The following is a 19,280-nucleotide window of genomic DNA, read 5'->3' on the forward strand; positions in this document are numbered from 1 at the left end:
GGAGGGTGGGAAGTCGATCAGCTCCATCTTAGACATATATTAAAGTTTAAGAAATCGCTGGGACATCCAGGAAGAGATAGCAGAGAGACAGTTGGAGATACGAGTCAGAAGAGAGGGGGAGAGATCAGGGGAGGAAAGGTAGATTTGAGTATCATCAGCATAGAGATGATAATGGAGGTCAAAAGAGCTGATGAGTTCACCTGGAGAGGAAGTATAGAGGGAGAATAGGAGAGGTCCAAGAACAGAACCTTGGGGAACACCTACTGTAAGAGGCTGTGGGGGGGAAGTGGAGAAAGATTGGTCAGAGAGGTAGGATGACAGCCAGGAGAGGGCAGTGTCACGTAGACCAAGGGAGTGAAGGATATTCAGCAGGAGATTGTGATCCACAGTGTCAAAAGCAGGAGAGAGATCAAGGAGAATGAGAAGAGAGTAGTGGCCCTTTGATTTGGCAGCAAGGAGGTCGTTGTTGACTTTCGTGAGGGCAGTTTCAGTGGAGTGGAGAGAGCGGAAGCCAGACTGAAAAGGGTCAAGGAGGGAGTGGTAGGAAAGAAAAGCGGTAAGGCGTTTGTAGACAATCCGCTCAAGGAGTTTGTAAACAAAAGGGAGGAGAGAGAAGGGTCGGTAGTTAGAAAGAAGGTTAGGATCAAGGGTAGGTTTTTTAAGAATGGGGGAGACAAGGGCATTCTTGAATGCAGAAGGAACAAGTGCCTGATGAGAGGGAGAGGTTAATGAGGTGGGCAAGATGGGAGCAGGCAGAAGGAGAGAGAAAGCGGAGGAGGCGGGAGGGGATAGGATCAAGGGGTGAGGTGGAAGGAGGGGAGAACTGGATGAGGGCCATGACTTCCTCTCCAGATACAGGGGAGAAGGATGTTAGAGTTGGTACAGTTGATGGGGAGGGGTTATCTGGGAAAGGAGGAGGTGGAGAACTGGAGGACTGGTTGGATATGATGTCCTGACGTATGGAATCAATTTTAGATGTAAAGTAGGTAGCAAAGTCAAGGCCAGAGAGTAAGGAGGGGAGACGAGGAGGGGGTGGGCGAAGGAGGGAGCAAAAAGTGGTGAAGAGACGCTGGGGATTAGAGGACTGAGAGGAGATGAGGATCTTGAAATATGACTGTTTAGAGAGGGAGAGAGCAGCACTATAGGATGAGAGCATGAATTTGAAATGGAGAAAATCTGCCTTAGAGCGTGATCTTCTCCACTGTCGCTCGGCGGTTCGTGAACACTTTTGCAGGTATCTGGTGCATTGGGAATGCCAGGGTTGAGGAGTAGATCTGCGAGTGTGAGTAGCGATCGCCGGAGCAACAGAGTCCAGAGCAGAAGGGAAGCACTGTATAGGGAAGTGGCTTGGTCAACGCATAGCAGAGAGGTTAGGAGAAAGAAGTGAGTTAAGCAGGGAAGAAAAGGAAGCTGTGTCAATAGCGTCAATGTTACGCTTAGTGATGGTGGCTTTTGGAGGTAGAGAAGGGGAAGGAGAGAGGGACAGGTTAAAAGAGAGAAGGTGATTGTCAGAAAGTCGGACAGGGGAATTGGAGTGATCAGAAATATCACATCAGTGAGTGAAAACCAGATTAAGCAAATGGCCAGTCACATGGGGGGGTGAGGAGGTCCATTGGGAGAGACCAAGTGAGGATGTGAGGGTGAGGAGTTTGGAGGCAGAGGATTCTGTGGGGATATCAATTGGAATATTGAAGTCACCTAGGAGAATAGAGGGAAGGTCTGAGGAGAGAAAGTGAGGGAGCCAGGAAGCAAAGTTGTCAAGGAACTTGGAGGGAGGGCCAGGGGGACGGTAAATGACAGCTACTCGGAGGTGTACTGGGTGGAAGAGGCGTAAAGCGTGGACTGCAAATGTAGAGAATGTAACGGACGGTTCAGGGGGAATGGGTTGGTATGAGTAACCAGGGGATGGAAGGACCCCAACACCACCACCATGGCAACCCCCAGGTCGTGGGGTGTGGGAAAAGGTGAGGCCCCCAGAGGAGAGAGCTGCAGAAGAAGTGGTGTCAGAGGGTAAAATCCAGGTTTCAGTAATAGGAGATTCAGGGAGTTGGAGATGAAAAGGTCATGGGTTGGGACTAGTTTATTACAGACTGACCTGGCATTCCAGAGGGCACAGGATAGAGAGACATAGTTTGTTGTAGAGATTTGAATGAGATTATCAGGGTTGCTGTAGCGTGGAGGTGAGATTGATTTGGGGGACTGAGCTGAATAGAGTGTAGCGATGGTGCGGTCTCCAGTGCTAGAAGGGGAGCCAGCAGAAGGTGGGCATGAAGGGAGCTTAATGATATGTGGATGGATGTGGGGTGAAGGGACATGGAGAGGGGGGTGGGAGGAGGGATTAGCAGTGAGGTAGAAGGACCCCGGTGGAGTATAAGAGAATGAAAGTGGAGTAATGGGAGAAGATGGGGAGGAAGGTAAACAGAGGAGAGGAGATAAGGGGAAGAGGAAGTGGAGGAGACAAGGGGGAAAGGATAAAGGTGGAAGCAAGGGGCAGAACAAAAGATTAGGTAGACACTGAGTGAAGGTGGGAGTTGAAGAAAACATGGTAATGGTAAGGATGATGTAACTAGGGGAAGAAAAAGGTGAAAGTAGGAATGAAGAAAGAATGTCAGAGCAGATTTCCAGAAATGTAAGTAAGAGTTCAGTGTGGGAAAAGTGTGTATGTAAAACAAAAGTTTATTATTGAGTATAATAAAAGTGGAGATTTGGTGGGAGCAGAAATTAAATAATTAAGTAGACGGTGGTTGGAGCTAGATGATATAAGACTTAGAAAAAGAGCTAAGGTAAAAGTACATTATCATAGAGGTAAACTGACATTAACACATCTAAGTATGCATTAGGATTATGTGTAAAGCACAGAGCCAGCACAAATAGTAGCAAGGGAGGCACCAGGTTTATGCAGCCACCAAACAGGGAGTTCAGTGATGAATGTCCTGGTTTTGTAGTCCACAGGATCTAGTAGTATGGAGACTGAACTCACAATAGTTCATCCCACTTTGTCCAAGTAATGTTTGGGTTGTTGTTTGATTGTAGGTTGGTGGGTTTCCCTCTGTTTCACTTCTGTGTAACGCTGATATAACGCCAATAATCGATTTAAAATGTAATTGGTACTTTTAAATCAGGCACTTCTAAGATAGGGCTGTCCAGCCTTCTAATGAACCTTACATAGAAGACCTGGCATGTGAGGCCACTGATTACTAACTACCCCCAAAACACTCACACTAATAATGCCAGCAATAAATTAACTTAAACAAGTACCACATACCATTAAGCCAACATCTGGGTCTATATGTCTAGAAGCGAACAAAGAAAAGTAAAAAAAAAAAAAAAACTATATTCAAAACCATCAGCTACAGATATAGTATGCAGGGAAAAACTGCTTCATTTAACTACTCCTTTGAACAATTAACCTAGAAGTAATGTTATCACTCATCACATCAGTCATCTCCTGATATACTCTGTACTGCTGGGGACCCTGCTCCTTCCAATATATAACTCAGTCTGTGGCTTCCTGCTGCCTCCATTCCCCTCCTCACATCATGTCGCTGCCCCCGTCACATGCAGCCCTGTCCTCACTGACACATCACTCATCTCCTGATATACTCTGTGCTGCTGGGGGACCCTGCTCCTTCCACTATATAACAATCAGTCTGTGACTTCCTGCTGCCTCCATTCCTCTCCTCACATCATGTCACTGCCCCTGTCACATGCAGCCCTGTCCTCACTGACACATCACTCATCTCCTGATATACTCTGTGCTGCTGGGGGACCCTGCTCCTTCCACTATATAACAATCAGTCTGTGGCTTCCTGCTGCCTCCATTCCCCTCCTCACATCATGTCGCTGCCCCCGTCACATGCAGCCCCGTCCTCACTGACACATCACTCATCTCCTGATATACTCTGTGCTGCTGGGGGACCCTGCTCCTTCCACTATATAACAATCAGTCTGTGACTTCCTGCTGCCTCCATTCCTCTCCTCACATCATGTCACTGCCCCTGTCACATGCAGCCTTGTCCTCACTGACATCATGCTACTAGTGTATATACTGAGTGCATCAGTCCCATCAGGCTCCGCTTCTGAAATAGTCTGTGCTGCAGTGAGCATTCCAATGATCTGACCAGGTTGCTCCATCCCCGACCACTTCGAAGCGGAGGACATCCTTGATGAGCAAGAGATGAAGACTGAATGCAATAAGTGCCCAAACCCTGGTCAAAATGTGCCTTAAAAATGTCCTCAATAGGGGAAAATAAAAACCAGTGTTGATCTGTTGGGAGAGCGCTAGAACGTTCACATACACTGCCTCAGCCACCAAAGACGGACAATTAAACCTTTATATCAATTAAAGTCTTACATAAAACACCCCTAACACCAGGTGTATTCTGCATATAACAGTGCAAGATAGTATTCATCCCATTATAGGTCACACTGCGAGAATGCCAGCATGGTGTAAGCGATGTACTGTATATAATTCCTTCCATTTCGCCACCAGCGTATGTTACGTAAAGAGGACAATGGAGCCCAGTATATACGTGAGGGACGAGTGTTTCCTTCGGATTTAATTTTCTCTGTTTTTTTTTTCTATTAAAGCGTCTTGGCTTATTGCAGTAGCCATTTACCACACTGACAGCTTTACAGATAACGCCACTTAGAAAGTAACCGTCATTAGTGGCACAGTCCCTGTGTCGCGCCAGCACGGCGTGTCCCACTTACGGTTACCCTTCCTAAATCTGCTCCTAGGCCACAATGGGTGTCGAGGAAAAAAAAAAAAAAAATGTATTTAAGTCTCTCTTTACCTCTGCTACATTAAACTTGGTCTACTGGAATGCACTTCCACTAGAAAATCAGATAATTAATAAAATTACAGGACAACTAAGGAGCAGCGAGAAATTGGACGTCAACGATAAAAATCTTCTACGTAAACTGAAATTCTCACTTTTATGAAAGAAAAAAAAACCACCCAAACAACTACAAACAGAAACGCACCTAAATGTTTTATTGGGACCAATATTGATTAAAGCGTGTTATGGGACCAATCTATTATTCATGTCATCTTTATAGCACTAGATCCAGATTCTGGCTCAAGTAAGAGTCTTTAACTGGTCTGTTACTGAAACACGATGAATTATTTGTGATATGATTAAGTCCCCGTGACACAGTAAGTCATTAAGAGCCCCAATTAAGAAGCTTCTTATTGAGCTGAATTGTAGAGGAGAAAATAGTGGAACGTTATGAAATGTGGCGCTTAATACGACGCCCATAAATGGCAATGAATAGGAAAACACCCTAAAATAAATCCTAATAACTACCAGCGTACGGCAGAAACTTCCGAGATCATTTATCAGGGCGAGAGAGAGAGAAGACGGGGCTCACACAGACACACAATTCAATAAAAACCATCGGTGGACCAGATATAACCTGCGGCACGGCTGCGGGCTGCACCGATATTCTGGCTATCGGTTAGTGCCTCATGCCTCAGTGATGTAATTGGGCCGCAGTGAACGGATAGGCTGCATTCTGAAGACTCCGCTCACAAAACGTTAAAAAAAAAAATTTCCTTTAAAAAAAATGTGTTTAGGTTCGTGTTTGAAAATGCCAAAAACATTTTCAAAAATGGAATGAGGCACGGGAAATAGTGGGTGTTATAGAAGCATAAATTGCCCGTAGATGGGATTGGGATCGGAGAGAGGTAGATCTGGAAAGCGACACGTGATGGAGTCAAGGTCAGCGTGACATTTCATTCACCTTAACGGCCATTTAACGGTTTGTATTTAGAGAACGGCCCAGGGCAGCTGAGGACTCGAGAACTCCTTCAGAAAATGATGCATTTCCTTATGTGTGGTTCTATTTTATAGAAATAAACTACAGGTAGATGCGATTGGGTAGAAGTAGATCTGCTAAGGGCCCAGGGACTGTGCAGAAGAAAAACTAGCAGGGCACCGGGTCAGAAGGCGCTATAGGCAGCAGGCACATCCTGACAGCTCATCGTCGCGGCATATAGACTGAAAGTCAGACTTATAGTGAAGGGGCAGTTGGCTTTAGATAAGACTGGTGCACTGATTCAGTGACATTACTTCCAGCTGTGACACAGACCACAGCCCTTGAGAAGTGGCCCTTCTGACGCGAGACGTCTGCGATCAGAGATCCAATCCCACAGACGTCCCTGTATCTCCACCCATCTCGCTCCAAGACTCCATGTGTGTGCTGGCTATTGTGTTTATGGAAATCACCACATTAGAAGAACCCCACCATTATTCATCTCATTCACCAAGAGCTTCGGGTCACATCTAGTCATGCTCACAAGAGGTTATGTGACCAAAATCAGATTAACATGACCATTTGCGGTTGTAGAAGGTTCATGGAACTCATTGCTTTACCAACACGAGCAGTGATTCAGCAGAACAAGCCAAGGGGCAGATCTCTGACAAGGCTGACGCCAGTCTGCAGGTACACAAATAGATGGGAGGTACCTATGGAAGCTGAGGTCCTATAATGGGCAGTGACTGGTACTGCTGGAGTCCTATATTGTGTTGTGATGGGTACTGCTAGAAGTTGGAGTCCTAAACAGAGTAGTGACAGTACTGATGGAAGCTGGAGTCCTATACTGGGCACTGCTAGAGTCCTCTATTGGGCACTGCTGGAAGCTGGAGTCCTATACTGGGCAGTGATGTGCACTGATGGAAGCTGCAGTCCTATACTGGGCAGTGACGGGCACTGCTGGAGTCCTATATTGGATAGTGACGGGCACTGCTGGAAGCTGGAGTCATATACTGGGCAGTGACGGACGCTGCTGGAGTCCTATATTGGATAGTGACGGGCACTGCTGGAAGCTGGAGTCATATACTGGGCAGTGACAGGCACTGCTGGAAGTTGGAGTCCTATACTGGGCACTGCTGGAAGCTGGAGTCCTATACTGGGCAGTGACAGGCACTGCTGGAAGTTGGAGTCCTATACTGGGCACTGCTGGAGTCCTCTATTGGGCACTGCTGGAAGCTGGAGTCCTATACTGGGCAGCGATGGGCACTGCTGAAGTCCTCTATTGGATAGTGATGGGCACTGCTGGAAGCTGGAGACCTATACTGGGCAGTGACTGGCACTGCTGGACTCCTATATTGGATAGTGATACTGGGCAGTAATGGTACTTCTAGGCGTTTGATTTCAGTAGTTCCATCACAGAATGCGACCTGCTCTCTGCGCTTCATAAAAACTTAAAAATGCTGCCCCCAGCGTTTTATTATTGATCTCTGCTATTATATCAAGAGGCAGATGAATTAAATCATTTATTTCAATGGAAACATGTGTTGCAGATAGACCTTCACTGGTCTACATGGTGGCGATAGGGTTAGCAGCAATACAGACTGGGTTGCAAGGGACTGTGAATAGCAGCATTGCAGGAAAATAGAACCATCACGTAGAGAAGACAGACTATCACATAGCAAGTTTTAGCAGGCTGTAAGCTCGAGGGGTAAGGCAGCTTGTACACCTGCTGTATCAATGTACAGTATACTGTACATTATCACCCACTCACTATACTGCACAGCTTGTACAATAAGTGTCTTTATTCAATTATGAATGCTAGAGACCCTGTAAAGCACAAACACAACTAAACCAGACTTTTCTACTAATAAATCATAGAAAATGCTTCCAATTCTGCAATATCATCTATTCAGCTCAGCAAGGACAAAAGAAAAAAAAAAAAAAAGGTATATAAACAAAACTAATAAGAATGGAGAAATAAGGCCAGAAAAAAAGTCTCCCCAGATCAGGGCAGTCTCTGGGGAACACACCGGGAAGCAGGTCATCATACGTGTGGCGGGGAATTGGGCCCTGTAATTGTCTATATACATGCACGGTCACATTCACACCCAGGGACAGCGGAAGCTGCTTTCTGCAAGACACGCACAGTGCTCCCCCACGCCACATGGCCTGTTATCCCGGCAGTAATGAGGCCACTGTGACAGCGAGGGAGAGGACTGCCGGCTCTCCTGTGCCATAAACACAGCCGACAACACCGAGAGGCAAACGACACTGACAATGTGGGAAAATAAAGCAGCATTTAGTGCAGAGGGAGAGCAATACCGTATGGTGGCAGGACATTAGACAGGACAGCCAGATGTCATTATATGGAGCATGAGAGCTGTATAAAGCACACATCCTCTGCTATCAAGGTAACGGATTATACCTCTAAGGACACCGCACAAGCCGTAAGCACCACTTCCCCTTTCCCAAATTGTGCTTACATCATGGTCAGTGTCCAAATGAATTTACCATCAGTCTCTATTAAATCCTGACAATCGCTTGTCTTTTTAGGCTCATATAAAAAGGCGCCTTAATTCATTAATCAAAATGTTTAACATATGCTAGAACTGAATACACAGGGTTGCATGAATAGGCCGATGCCATTATTAAGCTGCATACACACGGAACCATCTGTACCACCAACGACGTGAAAGATATCAGTGAAGGCCTCTTGCCCCATCTCTGCACAGGCTCCTGCCCCATCTCTGCACAGGCTCCTGCCCCATCTCTGCACAGGCTCCTGCCCCATCTCTGCACAGGCTCCTGCCCCATCTCTGCACAGGCTCCTGCCCCATCTCTGCACAGGCTCCTGCCCCATCTCTGCACAGGCTCCTGCCCCATCTCTGCACAGGCTCCTGCCCCATCTCTGCACAGGCTCCTGCCACATCTCTGCACAGGCTCCTGCCACATCTCTGCACAGGCTCCTGCCACATCTCTGCACAGGCTCCTGCCACATCTCTGCACAGGCAAAGTGGACAATATCGTGCAAGTTGGCCTGTATGTACGGACGATCATAGATATCGTTATAGCGGGAATGTGCATCGTTGGTCGTTCACTGCATAAAACTGAACGATATATCGTTGAACGATATAGTTATCGTTCAGAGGTATCGTACAGTGTGTACACACCTTTACTAGTTAGACTTTGCCGCTGTTTACGGATAACGAGGAGGATACTGCGCGTGCCTTCCCTGTTTTACTGGCTGTACATGTCCCGCGTAGTGAAAGGACACTGCACTGTATCTGCCATAACTACAAATGTCTGTAAACAGGACACGAGCTTGCACTTATACACACAGCAAGGTTTAATACAGTCTACCAGGATCCGGTAACTACACACAGAGTTTAAATGCATTTTAGCCTTTGTAAAGAAAGCTCTATCATTGTATCATTGTAAGGAAAGCACTAGCATTGCACCATTGTAAGGAAAGCACTAGCATTGCACCATTGTAAGGAAAGCACTAGCATTGCACCATTGTAAGGAAAGCACTATCATAGCATCATTGTAAGGAAAGCACTATCATAGCATCATTGTAAGGAAAGCACTATCATAGCATCATTGTAAGGAAAGCACTATCATAGCATCATTGTAAGGAAAGCACTATCATAGCATCATTGTAAGGAAAGCACTATCATAGCATCATTGTAAGGAAAGCACTAGCATTGTATCATTGTAAGGAAAGCACTATCATAGCAGCATTGTAAGGAAAGCACTATCATAGCAGCATTGTAAGGAAAGCACTATCATAGCAGCATTGTAAGGAAAGCACTATCATAGCAGCATTGTAAGGAAAGCACTATCATAGCATCATTGTAAGGAAAGCACTATCATAGCATCATTGTAAGGAAAGCACTATCATTGCATAATTGTAAGGAAAGCACTATCATAGCATCATTGTAAGGAAAGCACTATCATAGCATCATTGTAAGGAAAGCACTATCATAGCATCATTGTAAGGAAAGCACTATCATAGCATCATTGTAAGGAAAGCACTATCATAGCATCATTGTAAGGAAAGCACTATCATAGCATCATTGTAAGGAAAGCACTAGCATTGTATGATTGTAAGGAAAGCACTATCATAGCATCATTGTAAGGAAAGTACTATCATAGCATCATTGTAAGGAAAGCACTATCATAGCATCATTGTAAGGAAAGCACCATCATAGCAGCATTGTAAGGAAAACACTATCATAGCATCATTGTAAGGAAAGCACTATCATAGCAGCATTGTAAGGAAAGCACTAGCATAGCATCCTTGTAAGGAAAGCACTATCATAGCAGCATTGTAAGGAAAGCACTAGCATAGCATCCTTGTAAGGAAAGCACTATCATTGCATAATTGTAAGGAAAGCACTATCATAGCATCATTGTAAGGAAAGCACTATCATAGCATCATTGCAAGGAAAGCACTATCATAGCATCATTGTAAGGAAAGCACTATCATAGCATCATTGTAAGGAAAGCACTATCATAGCATCATTGTAAGGAAAGCACTATCATAGCATCATTGTAAGGAAAGCACTAGCATTGTATCATTGTAAGGAAAGCACTATCATAGCAGCATTGTAAGGAAAGCACTATCATAGCAGCATTGTAAGGAAAGCACTATCATAGCAGCATTGTAAGGAAAGCACTATCATTGTATCATTGTAAGGAAAGCACTATCATAGCATCATTGTAAGGAAAGCACTATCATAGCATCATTGTAAGGAAAGCACTATCATTGCATAATTGTAAGGAAAGCACTATCATAGCATCATTGTAAGGAAAGCACTATCATAGCATCATTGTAAGGAAAGCACTATCATAGCATCATTGTAAGGAAAGCACTATCATAGCATCATTGTAAGGAAAGCACTATCATAGCATCATTGTAAGGAAAGCACCATCATAGCAGCATTGTAAGGAAAACACTATCATAGCATCATTGTAAGGAAAGCACTATCATAGCAGCATTGTAAGGAAAGCACTAGCATAGCATCCTTGTAAGGAAAGCACTATCATAGCATCATTGTAAGGAAAGCACTCACAATGCACCATTGTAAGGAAAGCACTATCATAGCAGCATTGTAAGGAAAGCACTCACAATGCACCATTGTAAGGAAAGCACTAGCATTGTATCATTGTAAGGAAAGCACTAGCAATGCACCATTGTAAGGAAAGCACTAGCATTGTATGATTGTAAGGAAAGAGCTCTCATAGCATCATTGCAAGGAAAGCACTAGCATTGTATAGTGTTCCTGCTAGGCTGTTTTAGTGGGGAGCTGTGCCCGGCCCGATTTTAATGGTGCAAAATGCACCCTTGCCTTTTAGCGACACCCCGCTAAAACAGCATGCCCTTTGCCTTCCTCACTTGCGGGCCACAGTGTCACGCGGGTGAGAAAAGTTGCGGTGACTGACCATCGCCAGGTGAATTGATGCTGTGCACCAAAGCACCCTGCCCTGTCCGCAAGTCTAGTGCAAAGACTAATTGTATCATTTTAGGGAAAGCCCTTTCATTGTAATGCTGACATACACTATACAATTATCTGTCCAATCTGGCTGGTTGGAATGAAAATCTGGTAGTATAAAGGAGCAAATGACAATCGATCATATGATTTTAAACGCTGGAAAACAGCTCCTATGTGCAGCATCACACCTGTAACTTATTTCACTAGCAGGGGTTATGGGTCTATGTACTAATAATTGTAGCAAAAAGATTGCAAATGACTTGTAACAGCAACCCTTTGAGAAAACAGTCACATGACGGAGAAACGCGTCAGGAACTTATAATTAATACCCATCTAGTGCTCGACTTTTACATTGCCTCCAGTTGGATTGCTTGTATTCCTGTTTGAGGGCAATGGCATAGCTGACATTTCTTCAAGGTGTGCGGCACCATCCCTGGAAGCTCCCGCTATTCATATCTGCAGTGGGACAGGGGAGCTGGATTTCTGTATTGCACCTAGCCAAGAGACAACAGACAGCGGACGGCTGTCACCGGACCAGTCTTACTCCCCAGGGTCCGTGTGGGAATTGTGAGCTGGGTAATTATGCCGGGTCTATGAAATCTATATAAATACTGGCATGTCATACTAGCAGCATCTTGTCACACCTGGTTTTTGCTGTTACAAGCCATTTGCAATCTTTCTGCTACAATTTTTTGCAGACCACACAGACATTGTATCAAGTTTAAAGATCAGCTCATTATTGCTACAACTGCTTACAAGCTAAAGAGACATTTCATCAAACAGTATGATCAGCTTGACACGGCTAAAGATATCAATTAACTGTAGCCCTTATTTTGTTTGAATCTATAAATGGACACAATCGTCTAGAACTGGTGAAACAATCTTTACTACCAGTTTTTGGCTATTTCATTGAACATATTTATTATTCACTTTATGTGATGGTTGTAATTTGTTTTGTATCCAATATATGTTGTTTTATTTTTTAATAAATGTATGTTTTATAACTTTATTAGGTGCACCCTTAAGTGATTGAAATTTAACTTATTTATATGGTTTATGTCAATAGCTGGTTAGAGTTATTTAGTGGGTAGCTGCTTTACGTTTATTCATATACAGTATATAGGTGGAGTCTCCCATATCCAAAATGCTTGGCACCAGGGGTATTTTGGATATCGGAATATTCTGTATTTTGGAATGTTTGCATAAAATAATGAAATATATTGGGAATGGGACCCGAATCTAAACACAGAATGCATTTATGTTTTATATACACCTTATACACACAGCCTATTTTATACTATATTTTTAATTATTTTGTGCATCAAATAAAGTTTGTGTACATACATGAAATTCATTTATGTTTCATATACACCTTATACACACAGCCTGAAGGTTATTTTATACTATATTTTTAATAATTTGTGCTTTAAACAAAGTTTGTGTACATTGAACCATCAGAAAGCAAAAGGTTTTACTTTCTCAGTCATGCTAAATATATTCCATATTTTGCAATATTTGGATATGGGAGACTCAACCTATATATCTATACAGGGCCATAGCTAGGGTAGTGCGGCCGGTGCCATCGCACAGGGCACCACAGGTCAGGGGGCACTGTTTGGGCCTGTCACATTTTTGTTTATTATCATTCTTGCTTGTAGCTTCCTCTTATTTCATCCCCAGCATCTCCTGGCCTCTCCTATCTCTTCCACATAAGGCCATTCCCCTTTTTTGGGTGCATTATGTCCCTCTGAAAAATGAGGGGGGCATCAAAGCTCTTTCTGGCATTGGGCACCAAAAAGTCTAGTTTGTGTGTGTGGGTGTTTTTTTTTTCTTGTTCTCTTCCTATATAATAAAATATATATATATATATATATATATATATATATATATATATATGTGCGCACAGTGTCAGCTTCTGGAGCAGGCCGGGGGCCGCGGGGGAGAGAGATTGAAAGATCTCTCTCCTACCCCTGGAGCCTCCATAGGCTTACAGTCATTTACATCATTTGAAGATGGTGTAAAACTACTGGTGCTAAGCTCCAAGCAGCTTTGAGTTTTGGATTTTGGTACATAGGGGTAAGATCGTAGTTCTCATTGATAGTAATGGGGGCTGCAGTCTGAAGTGCTCTTTTCTGTGATATCTCCTGCATTGTGCCATTAGTACATAGAAATGGTACATTACAATTATTCAGACACTGCAGTTTCTGCATCATTTTATGTAAAAACACAGCTTGATACATAGGCCCCATAGTCTTAATTATGTTTTGTCCTTGGTCTGTGTGTGTGTTAAGCAGTCAGGCCGTCACCTCTTTGTCAGTTATAGCTTCATGCCTTGGTGTACGCATGCTGATCTGAGCGCCTGGTGAATACTCTGTACTGCTGGTATCCTGAATCTGTGTGTGCATTCCAGTTTGATCCATGATCTCCTGCTCCCTGCATCACCTTACTTAATATTGAAATTGTGTCATTTGTTTGCAGTTGCTATTATCCAGCTACCTGTTGGTACAGCTTCTGCTGTTATTGTCAAAATCCACAAGTTTCATTAAACAGTCTCTCACTGTACTCAGGTGTTATTCTACTATTCCAGCATTAACCCTGTGATCACCTGATTATTGTATAAACCTCTACTATACAGAGTTTAAGACCTGACGACATCTCAGTACTGGTGAGACCATATCTCTATGGGAAAAGGGCAGTTGTTACAGGCAGAAGACCTCTGTAGTGTAGTTTTAGAGGGTTTATGCAATTGATTCAGGTGCATCATAACAGTATCATTGTAAGGAAAGCACCATCATTGTATCAATGTAAGGAAAGCACCATCACTGTAAGGAAAGCACCATCACTGTATCAATGTAAGGAAAGCACCATCATTGTAAGGAAAGCACCACCATTGTAAGGAAAGCACCATCATTGTATCATTGTAAGGAAAGCACCATCATTGCATCATTGTAAGGAAAGCACCATCATTGTATCATTGTAAGGAAAGCACCATCATTGTATCATTGTAAGGAAAGCACCATCATTGTATCATTGTAAGGAAAGTACAATCATTGTATCATTGGAAGGAAAGCACAATCATTGTAAGGAAAAGCACAATCATTGTAAGGATAGACCCATCATTGTAAGGAAAGAACCACCATTGTAACATTGTAAGGAAAGCACAATCATTGTAAGGATAGACCCATCATTGTAACATTGTAAGGAAAGTACAATCATTGTATCATTGTAAGGAAAGTACAATCATTGTATCATTGGAAGGAAAGCACAATCATTGTAAGGAAAAGCACAATCATTGTAAGGATAGACCCATCATTGTAAGGATAGACCCATCATTGTAAGGATAGACCCATCATTGTAAGGATAGACCCATCATTGTAAGGAAAGACCCATCATTGTATCATGGTAAGGAAAAGCACAATCATGGTAAGGAAAAGCACAATCATTGTAATGATAGACCCATCATTGTATCATTGTAATGATAGACCCATCATTGTATCATTGTCATGATAGACCCATCATTGTATCATTGTAATGATAGACCCATCATTGTATCATTGTAATGATAGACCCATCATTGTATGGAAAGACCCATCATTGTAAGGAATAAGAAAAGAAGGATCATTGTAAGGAAAGCACAATCATTGTACTGAAAAAGCGGATGGCTATAGTATTGATTTATTATCACAAATGTAAAATAATTACAATAAAACTTTGCTATAAACAACCATAATCATACACAGCATAGCCAACCTTCAAAATTATATATATATATATATATATATATATATGTATATATATATATATACACACACATACATACATATACACACACACACACACACACACACACATACACACTAGTGAAAGATTGTATAATACATAGTATACAGTATTTAATGTACATAATGTGTATATACTATATCACTACTGGCTGCTCTAACTCTGTGCATGGTCTGATCCGATAACTGTTGGAATAGTCATTTACAGAATACTGGCAGTAAGAGTCTTCGTTATGGAGGCTATTATGGATATTAGTTACTGTGGATATTAGTTACTGTGGATATTATGGAAATATTGAGTACATCATTTGAGGGTATTTGTCATAAACAGGTCTGCTAAATATTGTGGAACAACCCCAGTGTGATAGCAGCCTGAAAAATGGCTGTTAATCTCCTCTACCCAGAAGTGTAGGGCACCCCAGTTCACACACTGCACGTCTGTAGGACCTAAAGAGTAGTATTTTGGCGAATGTCATGTCCAATACAAGCGGTGGTATCAGTTGATCTTGTTATAAGTTGGCTGTGATGATAAAATTCTTGCCTGTAAGATTTTTGAAGTGGACGCTCTGGGCGACCTGTAAGGGTTCCACCACATTGATGTCTTCGAGGCCGGCCTCTAGGCATGTTTGGTGTATACAAAGCATGGAGAAGTAAATCATGAAATAACACAGCAGTCAGTGTTTGAGGTCCCCGCAAGGAACGCTGATATATGGGGCTGCAATTAACGGTCACAGTTTCCAGAGCAGATCACATGTTCCAGGTCACCCAGCACAGGGAGAGGTCACCAATGGTCACATTCTCCAGGGCACAATGGTGAAGCATTCTAAATGGCGGATGGACTTTTTTCAGACTGTGGGAATATACAGAATTATGGCATAACATACCTTGGATAATTATTTTTCTTCACAGGATCTCCCTTGGGGGGGAAGGGGGGGGGGGGGTTTAGTTCTTTGGATCAAATCCAATGCACCGAACAGCAAAGCTTTGGAGCTCCTAGCATGCACTAGTCCTCCTCCCTTAATACCCCGACCCAGCCACGGGCAATCAGTTTGGTAGCAAGCCTAACGGCAAGAGACGGAGAGTGGAGAAGGAAGAAAAATTGCACAAGAAACACTCAACATACGAGGAGGGAATCTGTGAAAAAAGGCTGAAGAACAGATGACCAGGTGCGTCAGGGTGGGTGCCCTGTGGACCCTAAGGCCCTCAAAGAAAAAGAATTATCCAAGGTATGTTATACCATAATTCTGTATTTCTTTTACGGGTTCCATAGGGTCCACAGGATCTACCTTGGGGACGTCCTAAAGCAGTTCCCTTACGGGTGGGGACGCTCCTGCGTAGAGAGGAGAATCCGCCACCCAAAGGAAGCATCCTGGGAGGCAAACGTATCAAAAGCATAGAACTTGATAAAAAGTATTAATGGAAGACCAAGTGGCTGCCTTGCAAAGCTGTTCAGCCGAGGCGCCATGTCTTACCACCCACAAAGGTCCAACACAGAGTGGAATGTGCTGTCACCTTGTTAGGAACAGGGAGATCAACCTGTGTATAAACGTGAGAAATAGTAATACGAAGCCAGCAAGCCAACGTCTGTTTGTTCACTGGCCAACCTCTTTTGTGAAATCCATATAACACAAAGAGAGAATCTGATTTTCCTGATGGAACTGGTCCGATCCACGTAAATACGAAGCGCTTGAACCACATCCAAGGAGGCTTCACCTGTAGGACAGGTCTGAAGACGTGAAGGCCGGGACTACAATTTCCTCATTTATATGGAAACGGGAAACCGTTGGGAGGTAGCCCGTCTTAGTATGGAGGACAGCTCTATTTGGATGAAAGATCAAATATGGAGAACGACATGACAATGCTGCCAAGTCAGAAACTCTGCGAACTGAAGAGATGGCGAGAAGAAAAAGTGTCTTCGCAGTCAGCCATCTCAATTCCACCTTATCCAAGGGTTCAAAGGGATGCGACTGCAGTGCCCTGAGAACCAAAGACAAATCCTACGGTGCCACCGGTGGGAGAAACGGAGGTTGCAGCCGCAAAACCCCCTGTAAGAATGTTCTAACATCTGGCAGAGGAGCAATCTTGCGCTGGAACCAAACTGTCAAAGCTGAAATTTGGACTCTCGGGGTAGCCAGACGAAGGCCTAAATCTAATCCAGCCTGAAAAAAAAAGTATTCTTGATACCTTGAAAACTTTAGGATGCGTGCAGAAGCAGGCTTCCTTGCTCTCGGCATCGTCTGAATCACAGAAGCAGAGAAAACCCAGGTCTTTAAGACGGATGACTCAAGAGCCATGCCGTCAAAGCCAGCCGAGGTAAATCCTAGTAAAGCCAGAGACCCTGCATTAGCAAATCCTTTTTTAAGAGGCAGCGGAAGTGGACTGTCTACAGATAGAAGTGTCAGATCGGAGAACCAATGCCTCCTGGGCCAGGCAGGGGCTATTAGTATGATCCTGCCTCCCTCCTGCTTGAACTTTCTGACGAGACTTGAGAGGAGGGAGATTGGAGGAAACAGGTATGCCAATCTGAAGTTCAATCTCACCACCAGAGCGTCCACGAAGGCAGCTGAGGAGTCCTTTGTTCTGGACTGGTACCTGGGGATTTGGTGGTTGTGACGAGATGCCATGAGATCTACATCCAGTAACCCCCACCTGTCCACCAGGAGTTGAATCACCTCCGGATGAAGAGCCCATTCTCCGGCGTGTATGTCCTGGCAACTTAGGAAGTCCGCCTCCCAGTTGGGAACACCTGAAATAAATATTGCTGAGATTGCTGGAAGTGGTCCTCTGCCCACAGCTGAATCTTTGCCACTTCCCTCGTGGCTGCCGGACTTAGTGTGCCTCCTTTATTATTTATGTAGGTCACTCCTGTCGCATTGTCGGACTGAACCTGGACAGGTCTGCCCTGAAGAAGGTCCTGTGCCAGATTGAGTGCTTTGTGCACTGCTCGAAGCTCCAATATATTTATTGGAGATGACTTTCCTGGTCCGTCCATCTTCCCTGAACGGTGTGATGACCAGTCACTGCTCCCCATCATCACAGACTTGCGTCCGTGGTGAGGAGTACCGATTCTGGGATCCATAACGGACGACCCTTGTCTAAATGAGTTGTCTCCAACCACCAAGCAAGGGAGAGCCTAACCTCCGGTGAGATGCGACTCATCTGATACTTTATCCGATGATACTGACCATCCCACTGGGCCAGGATCCACAGCTGTAGAGACCTGGAGTGGAACTCGGTATATGCCACCATGTCGAATGTGGCTACCATGGAGCATAGCCAAGTGAAGTGACACTGTTTGCTTGCAAAGTGAGTAGATTTTAGCACTACAGTCTTGTGTGCACAATCTTGTCCTCTGGAAGAAGAATCCTCTGTCCCAGAGAGTCCAGCAGTGCCCCCAAGTGCACCATCTGCTGAGTTGGAGAAATAAAATACTTTCTCCAATTGATTACCCAGCCGTGCTCCTGTAGACAGACAATTGTCATCTGTAGAGGACATCATAACATCTTCTGAGCTTATGTCACTATAAGGTTGTCTAAATATGGCAGTATCCTGACTCCTTGTTTTCTGAGATGCGCCATCATGACTGCCATTATCTTGGTAAACACCTGATGGGCTGTAGCCAGACCGAAGGGTAGAGCCTGGAATTGGTCATGTTGCTGATCCACCGCGAACCTGAGAAAGGCCTAGTGGGATCTTGCAATTGGGACATGCAGATAAGCATCCTGTATGTCCAGTGAGACCATTAAGTCTCCAGGCTCCATCGCCAGCATAATTGACCATAGAGTTTCCATACGGAATTTGGGCACATGGATGAATCTGTTGAGAGACTTCAGATTCAGGATAGGGCGGTGAGACCTATTGGGTTTTTGAATCAAAAATAAAATTTGAGTAATAACCCCTTCCCTGTTGCGTCACAGAAACAGAGACTATGACGCCTGACCTCAGAAGTGCCCCAATAGACTCCCAGTAGGCCGAAGCTCTGACCGGGTTTGCATGAAGGTTTGTAGCAACAAACCTCTGAGGGGGATGTCTTAGGAATGTGATGGCATAACCCTGAGAGACCAGCTCCCGCACCTAGGCATCTGTAGTGGTTTGCTGCCAGGCCTGGAAGAACTGTAAAAGTCGGCCTCCAACCCTGACATCCTCCAGGGGGAGGCCCACCCCATCAGACAGTAGGCTTACCGTCTGGCTTGGAAGCCGGGCGTTTAGTAGACAAAGGTTTCTTGAGCTGCGGTTTCCTGTGGGACTG

General features: G+C 44.2%; 1 protein-coding gene across 2 annotated transcripts in view; it reads right to left on the bottom strand.

Annotated features, from left to right (window-relative positions):
- ATRN (attractin) overlaps nucleotides 1-19,280 on the bottom strand; it is a 205,044-nt gene that overhangs the window by 38,435 nt on the left and 147,329 nt on the right. Inside the window, exon 27 of one of the 2 annotated variants that reach the window (XM_088450888.1) lies at nucleotides 14,968-15,881. The exons of the other annotated variant lie outside the window; for it this stretch is intronic. Coding sequence (XP_088307014.1) covers nucleotides 15,855-15,881 — 27 coding nt within the window. The 3' untranslated portion in view covers nucleotides 14,968-15,854. Of the gene's footprint in view, nucleotides 1-14,967; nucleotides 15,882-19,280 lie in introns of those variants that run through there. 2 annotated transcript variants of the gene reach the window in all.

Source organism: Taudactylus pleione, unplaced genomic scaffold (genome assembly GCF_031769625.1).
Source record: "Taudactylus pleione unplaced genomic scaffold, aTauple2 ptg000533l, whole genome shotgun sequence".
Taxonomy (NCBI): domain Eukaryota; kingdom Metazoa; phylum Chordata; class Amphibia; order Anura; family Myobatrachidae; genus Taudactylus; species Taudactylus pleione.